Source organism: Rhopilema esculentum, chromosome 12 (genome assembly GCF_057945365.1).
Source record: "Rhopilema esculentum isolate cy_ngs chromosome 12, ASM5794536v1, whole genome shotgun sequence".
Lineage (NCBI taxonomy): Eukaryota > Metazoa > Cnidaria > Scyphozoa > Rhizostomeae > Rhizostomatidae > Rhopilema > Rhopilema esculentum.
The window spans coordinates 3,585,215-3,603,400 of NC_142826.1; the positions used below are offsets into that span (position 1 = coordinate 3,585,215).

The 18,186-nt window shown below is 34.8% G+C and overlaps 3 protein-coding genes across 5 annotated transcripts in view; 2 read left to right on the top strand and 1 right to left on the bottom strand.

Annotated features, from left to right (window-relative positions):
* The first annotated feature begins 14 nt into the window (after positions 1-14).
* Positions 15-6,177, top strand: LOC135681524 (2',3'-cyclic-nucleotide 3'-phosphodiesterase). 2 transcript variants are annotated; one of them, XM_089111780.1, is made up of 2 exons: positions 15-359; positions 2,043-6,177. In XM_089111780.1, exons 1-2 carry the CDS (start codon positions 155-157, stop codon positions 3,080-3,082), a joined length of 1,245 nt encoding a protein of 414 aa, XP_088967906.1. In that variant the 5' UTR covers positions 15-154; the 3' UTR covers positions 3,083-6,177. The 2 variants fall into 2 exon arrangements, with proteins under 2 accessions (XP_088967906.1, XP_065052114.2); XM_065196042.2 differs by having other exon boundaries at positions 18-437.
* The window catches only part of LOC135681523 (large ribosomal subunit protein uL5), a 32,526-nt gene continuing 19,304 nt past the window's right edge, over positions 4,965-18,186 (bottom strand). Inside the window, exons 1-5 of one of the 2 annotated variants that reach the window (XM_065196240.2) lie at positions 8,632-8,789; positions 7,216-7,363; positions 6,075-6,181; positions 5,348-5,590; positions 4,965-5,049 (exon numbers count right to left, since the gene is read on the bottom strand). In XM_065196240.2, coding sequence (XP_065052312.2) covers positions 5,020-5,049; positions 5,348-5,590; positions 6,075-6,181; positions 7,216-7,363; positions 8,632-8,736 — 633 coding nt within the window. In that variant the 5' untranslated portion in view covers positions 8,737-8,789 and the 3' untranslated portion in view covers positions 4,965-5,019. Of the gene's footprint in view, positions 5,050-5,347; positions 5,591-6,072; positions 6,182-7,215; positions 7,364-8,631; positions 18,124-18,186 lie in introns of those variants that run through there. The other variant, XM_065196041.2, reaches the window with a different exon arrangement.
* LOC135681525 (Golgi reassembly-stacking protein 2) lies at positions 8,913-14,387 on the top strand. Its single transcript, XM_065196043.2, has 10 exons — positions 8,913-9,055; positions 10,166-10,246; positions 10,409-10,505; positions 10,798-10,845; positions 11,078-11,136; positions 11,619-11,705; positions 12,528-12,617; positions 12,921-12,961; positions 13,129-13,286; positions 13,598-14,387. Exons 1-10 carry the CDS (start codon positions 8,990-8,992, stop codon positions 14,026-14,028), a joined length of 1,158 nt encoding a protein of 385 aa, XP_065052115.1. The 5' UTR covers positions 8,913-8,989; the 3' UTR covers positions 14,029-14,387.

An 18,186-nucleotide genomic window follows, 5' to 3' on the forward strand; every position in this document is an offset into this window, starting at 1 on the left:
GCCACAGGGGGTGGGTGGGACAGTGCATTATAAACAGTTATCCCTTCTTCTAACCATTTTTTGCTTCTGTTCTGGAGCCTCGTCTCCAAGACAAGGCAGTGAAACCGAAGCAAAACAAGTTTTAGAGAAAAAACAATCTTTTCAGGTAGCCTAGATGTTGCCTCACAAAAGTGAAAAAACAATCGAATTCTGCAAAAAGAATAAATTACTATACTTGCTGAGAATATCTGAAGCGAGAGATCAATGGTCAATTATAATTGAAGAACTGTGTAAGATTTATAAAGAAGACGCTTTGGTATGTAAAATCGATGATGACATACCTCTGCAGACAGACTATAAAGCAGATCCACTTTTTGAAGGTGAAGAGGCACACCAATACTACATCAACAAGGCGAGATCGGCTTGTGAAGATGGGAAGCATGTCGTTGTATTATTCGGTACCTGCAATTTTCGTTAAGCCATCATAATTGAAGAGATCCTTGATTTCAGAAAGAAAATATGTAGGGCCAATTTCTATATGAATCGGAAGATTTATCTCAAGAATAGGATGTTTGGACCAAGGAATTGCGTAAAACATCAGAAAGATCAATTCAACCACTGCTCTTTATTACAGTCTTTACTAATTTCTATTAAGGCCCTTTAAGCTCCCATTCTCAAGAGTCACAAACAAAGCTGGGAACCACAGTTTCAGTCGAAAGATTGAGCACGAAAATTCAATAATGAGCTTTTCGGAGGCATAAATATGGATATCCATCCATTAGCAAGTTTCAATATTTGCTGCAATGACTTTGTTTATAGTTCTGTGAGCACATCAAAGATTCACCATTACACATCCAAACAACACATTTACCTTCCTTGAAACCAGCAATATCCTTTCTGGACTTCAGTCTGGTCTTCTTGCTTATGTTACTCATGTTTATTCTACTGCTAAGCCAGACGGCATTCTCTGTGTTTTGCGCAGATAACATAAATTCTGGTATACATTTTGCACAGATTTCACTAATGATGCTTCTATATGACATTTTGCTGCATATGATGTCCAATGACTACTTAAAAACTACTATTAGGTTAGAATTCTGAATTAACATAATTTACATATTAAGTAACATAATTTAACAATTTTATTCTTTGTTTTTATTGAGAAAGAATTTATAACAGTACATAATAATATAATAATTAATCTGGTGCACATGCACAAATGATTGCAAAAGCGCACAGCACTGTGAACCAGAAATGCAGAGGAAGGAATCCAGGCACAGGATCAAGCAGCACTTCATAGTGTAACTGTTACCCCATAGATCACTCTTGAGAAAAACTTACTTTGCTCTCTCCTGCTCTGATTCCACTCTCTATAATGAAATCAATTTACAATTATGAAATTATAGCCAACAGCAATTTAACCTGCTTTTTGTGTAGGCTACAAACAAGCAGAAAGGACCAAAATACGTGTGTCTATGCAAAATGTGTGTGACTTTGATGGTCTCTAACTTTAGAACTACCTTAGATTGCACAGGAATTTGTTCTCCACTCAGACAAAGAATGCAGTTTGGCTGCTAAGAAATACTTTGGTAAGATAAAATCTTTGTCAATTGGATCTAAACAGCAGCTTTCTCTCTGATAGGTTCATAGCCATTAGTGTTGACAGGTAGCACATCTAAATATTCTTTGTGTCATCAGTGACCAAAATCCAAACAAAGCCATTTGCTTCATCAACAGATCTAACCTGGCAAACATGACTTGTTTTTAGAAAAGGTGACTTAATCACTGTCATGTCATGTTTGGATCACTGTCAGGTTTGGTAGCTACACAAGGAGAAAATGGCTATAGCTAACCCCCTAATTATTCCTCATTTAACTGTGATGAATGAGATAGTACCTCCTCAAAAAATCTTAAGCATGTAAACTCACCTCTGTGTGCAGTAAAGCTTAAGATGCTTCTTTTATTTGCCTTATCAAAATTCCTCCTGATTCTAAAATATGTTTGGATTATCAAAATTTTGGGTGTTAAATGAGAAGCCTCTCCAACTTCTTTTCATTTTCTAGGCAATGAAATGCTGCAGATTAAAAGCTTTCAGCCTCTGCTAGAAGTCTGCCGTAACAATGGGTACATAACAGTTCTCATTGAAGATAATTCAGTATATACTATTGATACTCAAAACACCACAAACAAAAGGGATTATCATGGTTTCAAGTCAGAGTCATTGGAGGCAAGTGAAGTAGTTCCATTGGTTCCATTATACTATGGGTGGTTTATTGGTATTGATGATTCACAGTATGTACGGAAGAGAGGCTTTGATTTGGCAAATGTGTTATTGAAAATAAAGGAATTTGCACTGGATACAGAGCTTGATTTTTCACAATCAGGAACTGGGGCACTGAACCTTTGTTCTGTTTATCTTGCATCAGCTGAACCACTGCATCATGTTACTGCATGTTTCTTGAACTATGGAAAGTGCCCTTGGTCTAAAGATTACATTTACCAATCAAGACCTAATGACGCTATGGGACAGGTAACTGAAATTGTCATAATTGGGTGGTGTTTAACCCCTAGGACAATAGGAGCAAGGGTCAGGCTGTCATGTAAAGCCTTAGAGCTTTGGGGAAAAAATGACTCATTTTTAGAAAAAGAATTGAATGCAGGACTTGATCCCATGGTTCCAGAGAGTGAGAAAGAATCTGTAAGTGATGGTGTTAAAACCCCAGGTGAAGACAAGTTAAAAGAATTAGTAAATGCTTTTGACAAAAAAATGAAGCTTCATGAGCCAGCAGCAACCTATCAAATGAATCATGTGCAAGAAAAGTATAAAAAATTCATCAACAACCTTGGCAGTGATTTTCTCCATCCATCAATTGAGAAGGGGTGTACTGCCCACATAACTTTAGGGTGCAGAGAAGGAATACATGCTAAAGTGACTGGATATGACATTCAGAAAATAATTTTGCAAGAATTGGAAAGTGAACCAGTTTTTGAAATAAAATTAGACAATGGTTGTAAAGTGAGGAATTATGGCGATGGTCAATGGGTTTGTTATCTTCAGAACCCAATAAAAATAATGTCAATGTTCAGTGGTCAATATTGCTAATAAGAAAATATGGAAGCCAGAAATATCTGCATCATTATAGATTATTTTATATCACTGGCACTGCTAGCTATAACTAAGCGATGGAGTTTCATGGATTCATTGGTATAGACAGCCCCAATTTATACCACATTAGCACTTTCACCATCAGATGTCCATATTAGCAAAGTAGCAGAAGCATTCTGGCATAAAAATTGCAGTGCAGCTAGCAAACCAAAAAAATGTTTTTGCACATCTTTTAGTTTTTTAATAAATTTATTGCCCTTGTTAAGACTGTTACCATTAATTCTATGAATAATTTACAGAAAATATTAATGTTATTATCTTCAAGCTTGTAAAGGTACTGTTATACATTATTTCTCGGAGGAACTTTGTGAAAATTTTTTTGTAGCGTATGACGCAATGACTACTTTTTATGTTAATGTAATATGTAAAATAATTATTGTTTCATTTTTTATTGCAAATCTTGCTGCCCAGTTGTCTAGCTCTTTTTGTGAAATATGTAAGCTCCTGTTAGATTATATATCATAATGCTTCTGTTTTTTAAAGCAAATTTATGTAATGAGTATGGGTCTCTTTAAGAAAAAAATCAGAGGCTTCAGAAAAAACCTTTCAAAATATAGTAAATTCTGTTCTTGAAATAATTCAAAGTTGTGCCATCTTCAGTATCATTAGTAACTTGTTCTAGCTCTGGGTAACTGTGCCTTGCTTGTTATGATATTCGCTTATGGTAAATATTTTTTGCAATATCGGTAGAGGCAGCAATCCTTTGTTGCCAACCCTTGTCGACAAGTATTCTTAATTGCCCTAATAACACTTATCTGAGCTCTTCATTCTCCGAAGATTTAGACCACAATTCTGTTGTTAACATCCCCCCCCTAAAACAGACACTCCCATGGACATTGCTCCCACTCAGTTATTTTACCATCCAGACACATATCCACTGATATGTGTCGGGATAACCAAAAACTTTTTAGTTGTGACCCTTCCAAGTCTCTTGGCAAATTCACGAAACCTATCCTGAAAGTTATCTTTCCTTCCCAGAACGTGTTAATTCTCAAACATACATTTGAAGGTCTTCTTGCTTTCAAGACTCAAATAACTTCTTTCAAAACAAAAATAAAAGTTTGTTCTCACAACCCACTCTTCTTAGCATATGTATCCTACCTCAATAGGGTTTTAGCAACATATCCTCTAGGTTACCTCCCTAACATTACTAGCTACAAATGGAGAATTTTGTTAAGCAAATAAAGAAGTAACGAAGATATCTTCGTTTGGAGAGGGGTCTACAGCATAGGCTAATACTTCATAAGCAATTAAAGCTGTGTGATGCGAAAGTCTGCAATAAAAACTACAGGAAGGACAGAATATACAGAGAGCACGAGAAGAGAATAGCATTGGGAGCACAAATTACATGGGACACAGATAATTTGGATAGATGATGAAAAGCATTGATGTTTAAATTCTACCCATCCTATGCAAAAACACATACATTTTTGCATGTTACTAAAGTTGGCTCCTGCAAGGGACCAGGCAAACATCAAAGTATAAAATTGCAACTTGAGTTTAATATTTTCAGGTATGACAGATTTTCAGAGTTGTCTACATGCTTTTACCATTAAGCTGCCAAATTCCATTAAGTTGGCGGTTCTTCAATCCTGTTGACAGCTACACAAGGAGGGTTTTGATCTCAAGTATTTGACACAGCTGAATCTACAGGCTTTTTGTTGTAGGAGAAATTTTGTTAAATTGGCAAGGAGAATTGGAAAGGGTGGGTAGTTTCCAATGCTTCTGATATGTTTCAAGGAAAAAATACTGGGAATCACTTACAAATCTCTTGCAAAGTTTTCCATATTTTAAGAGGCAAACAAAAAAACAAACAAACTTGTTCAACTGAAAATTTCTGATAGAGAAATATTTAATGGCATCACTATGTTCTTTTATTTTCCAGGCAGCAAGATTCCTTCATACTACAATAAAAGAAAAATGCATTTGAAACTGTACATACAACGATGACAGCGATGAAACTGTACATACAACGTAAATTTGACTTCTATGAGATTTTGGCAATATATATATATCTATATACAGAAGATTTTGGCACCTTAATGGTTGCATAAAAGTTTGCCAGTTTGTCTAGAGCCCCCCCCCCCCCCACTCTAAAATGTGCTTCAGCATCCCTTGATGTATGCATTCTAATAGTAAATGCATTCTAATAGTAAATGCATAACAATTTCATATGCCATGAAAAACATGAAAGAGCTTTACCTTCTTCTGGAACCATTTCATTGCATCATCTTTGGTTATTTTGTGGCTAAAACCAACATGGCTCTTGCGTTGTCTCCTCTTTCCAACACGTGTTCCAGGGCGAGACAGAACAACATAAAAATCCATTCCATAGATACCGATGCTTGGGTCATATTTGATCCCTAAATCGATGTGTTCCTGGATTCCAAAACCAAAGTTGCCAGTTTGTGAGAAATTTCCCTTTCTCAACTCGTATTCTTTTACCTAAACAACAGAACATCACAAATAACCTTCAAGTTCAGATAAATGTCATTTTCTATACTGTTTAGAAGTGCAGAGTACGGCGTGCAGAACAGAAAAGAACAGAACAGAACATACAGCTAAAAAAATGTTTGCTTATTGTGTGAATTTGTAAAAAAATTGTGAATGTTTAAAAATTTGGTTTAAATTCAGGGAAAATGATGTAGGTTGAATTTACAAGATGAAGAAAAAAAAAGCCAGCAGTTAGTTAAACAAAAGTCATACAAACAAGAGTTCAAAAAGTCATACATATGCAAGCCTGGGTGGGATGCACATGATAAGGAATTGGTCCTGCAGAAACGCACCTAGACATGATCACAGGAGTCAATCATGGCAGAAGGCAGCCTTCAACAATGGCTTAAAGAGTTAATGGCTGTTTTGATCAGTCAATAGATTGTTTAAACTTAAGCAAAGTTTACGATATTTAAAATGCAACTAAAAGTAAAACCTTCAATCCTTTTTCAAGGATTTCTTCTGCCTTTGGTCCCCTAACAGTGCAATGTACAGCAATTTTTTCATTCCTTCTGATTCCAAAAGATCTGACAGTGAATCTTGCTAAAGGAAAATATAATGAAATTTTGATAAATATATACATATAAACCTAACCCAACTAATATAGTATATAACTGAGATAAACTTGATATATATATATATACAGTCCTAGCATTATTAGTTCAAATATACGATCAAATACACAAGCCTCCAAACATGCCTAAATCTAATCAGGACAGAATATATAACTAATAGCACATCAAAACTAAATAGCAATGGATTAATAGAAGGTAAGACATTGCCTGCCTCAGAATTTGGTAGTGTTTTCATGAAGTGCATCAACTAGCAAATATTCAATAGGCATCATTGGCAGGCAAAGTAGGACTTATTTAGTCATCAGACTGTGGCAGCACAGAGGCTCTTGAGAGATGCAAATCCATTTAAAAAGATGGTGCTTTAAAATTATCAACATCGTTTTCAAATTATAGGGAGTTTTGGTTTTTTTTAATATCTGTCAAATCAAGGCAAGAGCAAAATGTCATAAAATTGGGTTGTCAAAAGGCCAGGACAAGAAGAAAATATCTGGCATGTTTTCATTGCAAATATATATGTCATGCAGGTTTTAAAATCTGTGCTAAGGCGTTTAGTAAAAACCCAAACTGTTTTTACTAAACTGGGATCTGACTAAACAGATCAATTTTTCTGCTCTGTTACAAATGAATAGTAACATCATACAGAACTTTCTCAAGCACTGCAAGCAATAGTTCAGCAATCAATGTATTGTCGCCTGTTACAAATAGAAACAGAGTAGGCTATGTTGTTTCCAGTTAGAGTAGAGTTTATTGAAATCAAAAATTTTCTTGCATCAGAAAACCACATGGTGTTAATAAGGTCTATTCCTGATCGCATTTCCAAACTTCTCCCGGCTATTGAACTTCAAGCCAAATGAAAGCCCTTAGGGTTATGGGGATCATATGAGGATACACCTTGAAAATTGTTTGCACCATTTCAATTTGACAAAGTAAATGGTCCAGTCTCAGTGCTAATACTCAGAAAAAAAATTCAACCAGTCCTAAAAAAGCAAAGCCATAGTTTACCTTTGGAAAAGACAGGACTTTGTCCTGTTAGGGCTTCAAGTACTTTTCCAGCTCTTACAAGTCTGTCTCCACTCTCTCCAACACAAATGTTTAAACATAGCTTTTGGATGCGTATGTCTCGCATAACATTTTCTTTTTCAGTTGTGGCCTGAAAGAATGAAATAGCCATGATTACAAAGATAATATATTTACCCTTAAGAGTCTATGATGTCATAAGTACCTTTGAGAGAGCTTCTCCATTAAGAAATTCCTTTACATACAGTAATTTTTCTTTACCTTCTTTATTTTTGCATTTTAGTTGTAGTTGTAATTAATCTTTGAATTTATTGTATGTAGTGGAATTTTGAGATGAAATTAAATGAACTGAACTGTTTTGCTTCAACCCATGGTATAGGTTGTTAAGCCAGGCAGGAATCAAAGTAGCCCTGATGCCAGATATACACATGTAAACGGCAGAAAAAGAGTAGGGAATTGTCAGTCCACACCAGATATCGCAGATGTGATGTAATTAAATTCCACACTGGTGTTACCATGAATCCAGTTTGCATAGTATGACCAATTTTGATAAGATCTTGGGTGCCCCAACAGCTGCTGATGGTACACAAAAACTGAATGAAATTGTCAGGTGTGTCAGCTCAGTCAATTTCCCTCAATCTTTTCTTTAGAAAAAATTGATACATTTATACATTAGATACTTGATACATTTAATTTAAATTAGAGTTTAAATTCAATGTATCAAGTTTTTAGGTGTGCACACAGAGCTACCATGGGTGTCATCTGCATACTAGCGGCTAATTCTTGATCATATCCCAGGGGCTTATTTTACAAAACATACTTTCTGATAGGGTTTATTTGAGGATTCATATCTCATCGTTGCAGACACAAACTGTTTACTGATTTCCCTTGAAACAATTTCTTAATCATCTTCAGAAACAATCTTTAGAATTTACAAAGGCTGAAAAGATTTTCTATATTATAAATATTTTATTGCTAAGGTAGAAGAAGAAGCCCTTTATCTAGATATTTTAAAGATATCTGTAGAATCAGGTGTCAAAAGTCTGGAAGAAATAACATTAAGTCCAATTTTCAATTCTCTTCTTACACCAATGCTGTTTTGAAGAAAAACTATACCAACTGTATTCAAGGTTGAAATCAATTACGTGCATTAATCAAGCGCTCTAAATTTCAAATCAATTGTCAAAAGTAAGTTTGTAACAGGCAAAAATGATGTACTGTGAATTCGGCCGGAGAAAGGCACTAAGCTATCTCGAAAAAATGACTATAAAGAAAAGAAATATATTGGAGATTATGGAGAATCAGGCAATGAAAGAATCAGGGGTACCTATGAGAATGTGAAAGTAAGGAAAAGGTATGATTTTATTACGAGTTGGAAATCCACGTGAAAGGAGCACTCACCGCCATCTTGCAGAACAGGGAATGGTCATAAGAGGAAGAACAGCATGCTGGGAGCATGGAAGTGATTCCAATCACAGGGAAAAAAGGACTTCTAAATGGTCCCATGTTATGCGCGGTTTAACCCGCGTGTCCAACTCCTACTTGTCATAGCTTCCAAGGGGCTATTTTTGGAAATGTTCATTTTCCTAACAGTTCGGATGAATTCCTAAAACCCATGACACAGTTTTCATGTCTACAACAACGTGACACGTAGTCAATAAACTTTAAAATACAATTTCAACCAGAGGCTAAGGGATTGATTTTCAATCAAAAGTCAATTGGGGACTAAATGGTGTAAATACTGAATAATTATATTGCAATGGGAATCGGTTCATCGGCTGTAGAGGTCCCTGGTGGCGGTACTGAGGGGTACCATGTTCTTAGGGTAAGTTACAATTCATCTGTATTGTTTTGTAAAGTAATAACATCCCTCTTCATGCATGCTCAAGTAGTAGATCTTTTAGGCCACGAAATCATTTCAAGGAAATTTATACCCAGAAAATAACATTTGCGCTCTATTCTGTTCAGAATTTGAAGTTTTTTCCAGCAGAGTTCTTTCTTTTTGGTATCAAAGATTAATTTCAAACATTTGGCGCGATATGGTTGACTGACAAACAACCAAACATTTCTGATTTGGTTTAGTACAAAAAGTCAGCAATGAGAATATGATGAACTTTTCATCAAAAAAATGTAATGATTTTAGAGGATCTTTAACGTCTATTTGAAGTATCTTCAAAACATTCGAGCTGTTGAAGCATTTGTCTGCCATTATAGGAAAGGAAGTGCTTATTTTGAAGGATACAAGAAACTTGCAACCACCCTCTCCAATAAAATGTAGTTTATGAAACAGCAATAGCCAAATAGGCCCTACATTTCAAACACCCCTTAATTTTATCATTTACCAAAGTTAAGAAACCAGTAAGTTTTCCATGTTTCTTCATCATTCTTCATCGTCTTCATCGTTTCTGCAAGTGCAAAGCTTGTTTCCAGCCTGGTTTAAAAATAAAGGGTGGGAAAATATCTAAAAGTAAAATGTATTTACAGTAATATAGTAATAAATATAATTATACAATAAAACCATAGTTATGGAAAGATTAGTCCTTAAATTTGTCCATGAAGTGAAATTTACATTTACGCTTAAAACTGGGGTAAGAAGATATTATCCCTTTACTCTTTAGGAAGAGAATTACTGCTTAAGATTTATCTTTGGTATGTGTAGGCAGGAACCGTGGAAGCAGGGAAGCTACATGGGCTTCAACCCCTCCAATAATTTCCAAAATGCACTGAAAATCATACCAAAAGTCACGCTGCTCTTGGTTTTTAGCATGTTAAGCCCATCCAAAAACGTTTTGGCCCCTGCAATCTGTAACATGCTCTGCAGTTCTTGCTTGTAGTTTATTTAATTTTGTGTTCTTTTGTGAAATGTTTGAAATATTTTAGGTCCCCTAACCTGTAAAGCCTGACTTATATATTCTCATACATTCTCTCATTCCAGGTCCAAGAGGGCTCTCCTGGTTACAAGGCAGGCCTGGAACCATTTTTTGATTTTGTTGTCATGGTAGAAAACACTAGATTGGTATGTTAATTTCAATTTAATATATGACCACAAATGAAAATAATTTTGTCTTTAAAATACAATTAACTGGGTAATGACAATTGACATTTGCATGTTTTGTCCCAGGCAATGAAGATACTGAAAAATTCATTTTAATTGATAATAGTATTTTTCTCCCCATAGGATACAGATAATGATGCATTGAAAAATATTCTGAAATCAAATGCAGAAAAACCAGTAAAAATGACTGTTTTTAGTAGCAAGACAGGAAAGACTAGAGGTTTGTTCTATGTTTATGTATTGTCTTTTACTTATCTTATCTTTATGTCTTATCTTTTACCATTATCTTTTACCTTTTACCAAATCTTTAGATCTTTTACCATTAATTTATTAAGTATCAGGACCCTAATGATAACAGTATATATTGTACTGATAGGTTATCCTGTTAAAACATTCAATTATTATTATTATTATTATTATTATTATCTCTAAGATTTAATAAAATGTTTTAATACCAAATCTGTTTTATTTATAACATTTTCTTATTAAAACTTTTATGTTTTACGTTGTAGAAGTTAGCATAACACCAAGCAACTTTTGGGGAGGACAAGGACTACTTGGTAATGTATTGTTTTAATCATAAACATATTATTGAATCTTATTTATTTTGCTTATAAGGTAATCTTATTTATTTTGCTTGAAGAATCTCATCATCTCTATGCATAGAAAAAAAACTCCAATTTCATTCTTATTCCCAAAAGTTATAGTTCCTTTGAATGCATATTTCCAATACATCTCTAGTTTAGTTATTTTCTAATTCACTTTGTGAAACTGATTTTGTTTTGATTATAGGTGTCAGTATCAGATTTTGCTCGTTTGAAGGTGCAAACGAAAATGTTTGGCATGTGCTGGTATGTGCCATTTATTTACTTTTTTGAACTCAATAAAGATTGAAAGAAAACATCATGATAATTTTTTTGCCATGCCCAGTACAGGCCTGGCCATAAGAATTTAAGCAGGGAAGCAATAAACAGCTCTCCTAGTAATTTCCAGGTGAGCTATTTCTAGATACATAAGAAAATAAACAAAGGAAAAATTGATTTCAAGAAGAGCAATTTGCTTTTCAGAGAAATTTAGGAAAGCAATCTGTAGCTCTCCTCCAGCATTTGAGGAGAGCCTGGAGAGGAGCAAGAGCTATGGCTCTCCTCAAATGGCCAGGCCTGACAGTATATCGTGTTGCATTTGCTAGAATGAACGCAACTAAAGTCTCATATATTTCTCAGAATGTATGGATCTTGATATATTATATGAACTTATGGTCAAAAAAATAATTTTATTTATATATATGAATCAAACTGTGACATTTTGTTACTCTAATTGTTATTTATTGAAGGATGTGCAACCAAATTCACCAGCGGATATTGCAGGCCTCAGGTCAAATACAGACTATATCATTGGTGCTGACTCAATTTTACATGAGGTAAACTCATCAAAATATTTCCTGCTATATGATTTGCTATATTTATATTGCTGTATAATAAATATAAGATTCTGGCCATGTAGATTACTGCCTTGAGCGTTAAAATGCTTCCTTTTTGTAGACCATGTTATACATGCTTTAAGGCATTGAGTCATGGTAAATAGGCTTTCTTTTTAAGGAGTCTTTTGGTTTCGGCATAATTGCTACAGTTTCATGTGATATTGGCATCCATTTTTGACAACTTTCTATTAATAGAAACTCTTTTCTTAATCAGTATGAGGTGAGTACATGTGACTAGTTTCAGGTCAACCAATCACAAGCACAAAAATCGTGACTCAGCAGATTTTGTTATTTTGGGTATAAACTATCCATTTTATCATGACTCAATGTCTCTAAGTATGAAGAACATTATGATTTTGTCACAGTTTAATATAACTGCCATCATAGTTGAAGTAGCAGATTAGACCTGCTCTGTTCTATGCATAAAGTTTGGAACATCACTGTCTATAGACCATTAACGGTCTAATAACCTCTGTCTACCATCAATTTGTCACTGGTGTGGCCCACCCGAGGGATTGGAACTAGCTAGAGAACAAAAGATTTTCACTATCGCTTTGAGAATACAGAGATGGTCTATTTGGCATTAGAGCACTCTGCCTATTAATCTTGACTCGTAATATACTTTCATTGAATTTTGAATGTTGAGATGTGGAGGTATCTGACTTTATGCTGGTGCCTTGCAATTTTTAAGGATATATTATGTCTAGATGACAAAAAGGGATATTCAGAAAATTCATATAATTATGTATATATCTTTTGCAGGCAGAGGATTTTTTTACACTTATAGAAGGACAAGAAGGAAAGCCACTTAAATTCTATGTTTATAATTCAGAAACAGATGGCTGCCGAGAGGTAAGTAAGCTCAATTCCCCCAAGATCTCACTGTAATCTGTTCTTTGCTCTAAAACCTATGAAGCAGACAAAAGAAATAGTTTTTTATCAGCACAACTTTGTTTGCATCTTAGTTGCTTTATCTCATTCAATGTGTCAAAGGTTTAATGGTTGCTTTTTAAGAAGGTATTCACAAAAGCAAAAAATGATACAATTCTATTTTCGATTATATTACACTTTGGTGCTCTTCATTGAGCTTTGCCCACTTTCTATGATTGCTTGGTCATTATGCCAGGCCTGATAGAAGATCTTATATCATTACAGGTAACTATAACACCAAATACACAATGGGGTGGAGAAGGAAGGTAAGACCCTTTGACAAAATATGAAGTTATTATTGAAAATGTGTTCTACTCAATACAGCATTGCTTTCTAGCCAGTCTTATAGATCTAAAGAAACGTCTCCTAGTATTTTGCCACCTTCTTATTCTATGAAAGGTCTGATTTTTTTACATTATATCTACTCTTTTAGTCTTGGTTGTGGAATTGGGTATGGATATTTGCACAGAATTCCAGTTTGTGATGAAAGCTCTAAGATGTCACCCCCAATTATACCAACATCTCAGACAGAAGGTGGATTTACAGAAGTATCGCTTGTTGGAGATGGATCTCCCTCTAAACATCCCACAGGTTTAAATACTATTAGTAAAATCCTCAATTTTTTTAATAAATATCGAAATTTTAATTATAAGATATTTGTTAAAACTAGGTATTTACATTTTAACCCACTGAATTTGTGTTCACAGATTTAACTTACTTATGAACAAACTTATGAACCAATGAAAGAGCTTATGATAAAAATAATGAAAGAAACAATTGAAGAACAAATAATGTTAGATTTAAGTCCCTTTAAGTTCCACAATTTCCAGCATTTGGAAGTTTGAAGTATTTTATGCAAAGTTAAAAGTAATTGAAGCCAGTAAATATAATTTGTTTTATAGAAATTGAAAAGAACCTAGCTAATTTACATCTTGGGTACCAGCCAACTCAGTCAATGCAAGCTCCGCTGCTAACAAGCCAGCTTCCTGGACAGTCAATGGCACCTTCTTCATCTACCAGTACTACTTTGATACCACAACAGATGTTACAGGCAGTGTCAAGTGTTCAGTCAATTGATCATCCAGGGTACGGAACACCGAGTTTCCCTGCACCCCTCATGGCTACATCAACTGACTCAACACCTGTAATTATTCCAAAGCTGGATGCCGCTGCTTCATTGACAAATGACAGTAATACAATCACTGCTACCCCAGTACCTCTAAAGAGTGACATCACAGAAGGTGCAACTCTTGCCTTGGTGACAGAATCTTCCTCTGGATCACAAGCAAATTCTGAAACAACTGCAGAAAATAGTAGTGTAACTTTAACGTAGATCAATCATTGTCAGTAACTAAATTAATTTAACATTTTCTCTAGCAAATAACTTAGGTACAATACTTTCTGCATCTCTTTTGAAATAGAATATATGCATAGGGGGCTGCCTTGATGCAGAGAGCCGATAAAATCTAGATGTTCATCACTTTAAAATGCAGCACCAATTTCTGTTGGTTTGAAAATTTGTGCAATGCTATTTCAAAAGCTATGACATTCATTCAACTGAAATTACAATTCAAAACCTGACAGTTTAAAAATTCAAAAAAGTTAATTTTTTTGAAGTATCTTTATAAATGTTTCTGAAAATACTTGTGAGGCAAAGTTAGTTATGAGAGATAGCAATGAATCTATATTTAATTTGTCTCCTTATCTGCAATTCGTTCTTCATTCTATAACAAATAGTTGTTAATGAATGATACTGGATCAATTAAAACAGGATCCAAAAGCCTCAGATGCCATAAGTTCAAATTATAATACTTTTCAGCCAATTTCATATAGAACCAAAAGTTACTTGATTTTGTCATAAATGCTTCAAGTCATGAGAATTTCTGAAAGGATAGTGTGAAGACCTGAGTTTGAAGAATATTTTCATAAATGATGGATTCAGATTATTCATTGCCTGCAGGTTTCTATTCAAAGAATTCCTTTATACGAGACTTAACACAGCACATCTTCTTGCCTTTTGAGTAAATCAGTTTATGAGCTAATATGATCGTTATAAGGAAATTTTAGTACACAATCTTGTAACTTTTCTCTTTTCTGAAGCAACTTCATGACTGCAAAATACTGAACTAACGAAAAATTATCAACGGGTTGCACTAGTTAGTACCATAATAAAACATATCTCAAATACCAGAAAAGAACTGCCACAAGATCAAATGATAATAGCCAGCTGCTTTTTGTGGATTATTCAAAGGGGAGATATTGATAGCTGGTTAATCCAGCTTAATCATGAACATCAGGGGATATTTTGATTAATTTGGCAAACGCTTTGTGTTTCATTACATTTCCATCCAAATAATTGCTATGAATGTGAACAAGACTACGCTGATTTCTTTTTCTTATAAACACATTAACATATAGCTGAAGAGAGAAAAAGTGATATTCTTAATTTACTTACACCAAAGGCCTCAGACTGCCGCCTCATCATCTGCATCAGCAAAACTTCCTCCAGTTATCTTTTTACAAATGTCGCTTGCTGGTGACGTAAGTGGCTTTTCTCTTCTATCTTTTTCCTCGACCTTTCCCTCTATAATGCACCTGCCCACAGGGCTGTCGCTATAGGGGATGTGACGGGTGTGAGACCCCCTTGAAAACATTTATGTTGCTATGCGAGGAGTTCTTTCTCATCTAGGGGTGTTTATTCGGCAAAGTATGGCTCACCCACTTTGTCAGCAAAATGACCTGGAAACCCCAGTTGAACACAATAGTTAGCGATGGCCCTGCCTGCTTAGCCTTTCTCCATTTAAAAGTGTCCAGAAAAATGCATCTTCTTCAAAATCATGTTTTTGCAGAACAAGACTTGCCCCAATCAGCCAACTACATTTCAAAAAGAGTACTTTTTTATGATTAGTTTCAGAATTATTAAACTTGCATGCGCAATTAGTCTAATAACTCATCATCCTCCTACGTCTTACTTTTTGAGAGAAAATGAAGGATTGTACTGTGCCAATCTCGTGGCCAGCCCTTAATTTCCTTCACTTTGTTACATATTTTCTTACTCAACTTTTCCTCTTGCTTTCCACATCTCGATTAGAATGTTGTCTATCCCTGGATACTTTCTTCTTGCCAAGATTCAATACCAATTCTACCTCTAATCGTAGAGATATTATCTCCGTATTCTCAAATCTCATTTCTTTCTCTTGTTCTTCCCCTCTCGTCTCGTTTAGCTCAATTCACGTAGCTCTGAAAAATATTGGACCCATCTTCACTTTATATCAACACTCTCTGTCAGTGTTTTTCCATTCTGCATTTAAATCGTCTGTTATGGCATAAATTCTCCAATAATTTTCTTCACTATCTGAACATATTTTCCATTTCATCATAGTTTCCTCAGCATCTCGATTTTTATAATTTCTTGCAATTTTGGCCCCCTTCCCATCCAGGCTGCCATAATCCAGCATTTTCCAGCGTTCTTTGATTCGCTTATTCATATATTTTTTACCTATTTCTTTAATGAAGTAGGTTTCTGTTTAGTTCCTGGAATGGCTTCAAGTCCAAATTACCAAGAGCATGCTGTGCCTTTCTTTTGTTTTTTCTTTCTTTCTTTCTTTCTTTCTTTCTTTCTTTCTTTCTTTCTTTCTTTCTTTCTTTCTTTCTTTCTTTCTTTCTTTCTTTCTTTCTTCCTTCCTTTCTTTCTTTCTTTCTTTCCCTCTTTCTTTCTTTCTTTCTTTCCCTCTTTCTTTCTTTTTTTCTCTCTTTTTCAATCTTTCTTTCTTTCTTTTTCAATCTTTTTTTATTTCTTTTTCAATCTTTCTTTCTTTCTTTCTTTTTTCACTTTTCTTTCAAAGAATTTGAATTCTTGAGGCATATGGCAGACATCAGGAATAAAGCGGCACGAGACGATTTCAATTCCACTTTCGTTTCACTAATTCAAGAGTAGAAATATTAAACTTCATGCTGGATATGTAGAAATTGAAATCGGTAGCTAATGTAAAGCAAAATATTCATCAAACAGAGACTGGTCAGAAACGAATAAGCAACATTAAGAAACCTTTATCACATCAATTATGTTCACACATTAGTTTTAGCTACATTTTAAAATTACTATAACAATTAGTATTTTAGTTTCAGGACCCTGAAGGAGTGAGATGGGATTTGAAACCGGTACAAAAAATTCATTCATTTCATAAGGGCTACTGTAGGGACATTTGGAAATATGAACTTTTCTGGAAATCATAAAAAAAATACTATCAAGTAAAAGTACCACTTTCATCTTTGAAAATGACCATTTTATTTGAAAAAATGATGTCTAAACAAATAGTATCAACTGCCCGTTTAAGGGGCCCTTTTGATAACATGGTCACATTCTATCTACCCAATAGGCGTTGATAAGGTTCTCTCTAACATGCTCCAACTTTTCAAGGCTTCCTGTACCCTTCATTTCAAGAAAGCATGAATAAATAACACTTGGGTGCTTTGAAGTTAAAAACGTTCTGATGCACATAAGCGTGACCAAATAGCTAGTCCCAAATTATGTAAACCAAAGCTGCAGATAATTTTAAAAGTATGTGACACTGAACTGCATGGAGCATTTCAGTAGAATAATAAGGGCATGGTCTCCGAAATTCCAAAGAGGCTACTGCTGACACTGCCTTCAAGATCCTCTGTTCAAGACAAGACTTTAAGATTTAAAATAATTACTTACAAATTACTTAAGGCTCTCAATATCATTAATTACAAAAAGTTAAGATTATTTCTTTATCTAAAATCTTTATCGAGCAGGAAAAATTTGCATCGATACTTATTTGCAGTAGTACTGTTTATAAAGGTATAGCAACTGTTAAACCAACTTAACAAGAAAAAATCTCGAGAATATGCAATCAATATTTACATTAAAATCACTAATATATACAAGATTGACTATCTTTTCGTCTGGTTGTTAGAAGTTTGGCTGGTTGTCGAAACAAAAAAAATCCAGTCCACTGGTGAAAATTCGCGCTAAGGTTCGCAAAAACCTTGAACTGACCAGTCAGATTTCAAGGTATTATAAGCGAGTCTCTTACTGAGCGTTTCCTAATCTATTTTTCTATTAAGGTAGTAAAAAAAAGAAGAAATACTACGAAAAAAGATATAGGTATGTCGAAATTAGGTAAAGTTACGAAACAAATTTTTCACGCAATTCTCTTCGTAAGATTTTGCCACTCACGGCTTTGGGTATGACATCAATAAACTGTACACCACCTCTTAGTTTCTTGTGTGGAGCGACAGCCGTTTCAACGTAGCTCATAATTTCTTCTGCACTGATTTCGCCTTTGGGTACAATAAAGGCTCTCGGAAGTTCTCCAGCTTCCTCATCAGGAATCCCAATAACAGCAGCGTCATTCACATTTGGGTGAGACATCAGAATATCTTCAAGTTCAGCAGGAGGCACCTGAAGGGAAGAAAGAAAAGGTAAGACTCCCGTATACGACCCGTGCGTAGGGGTTATCTTCTA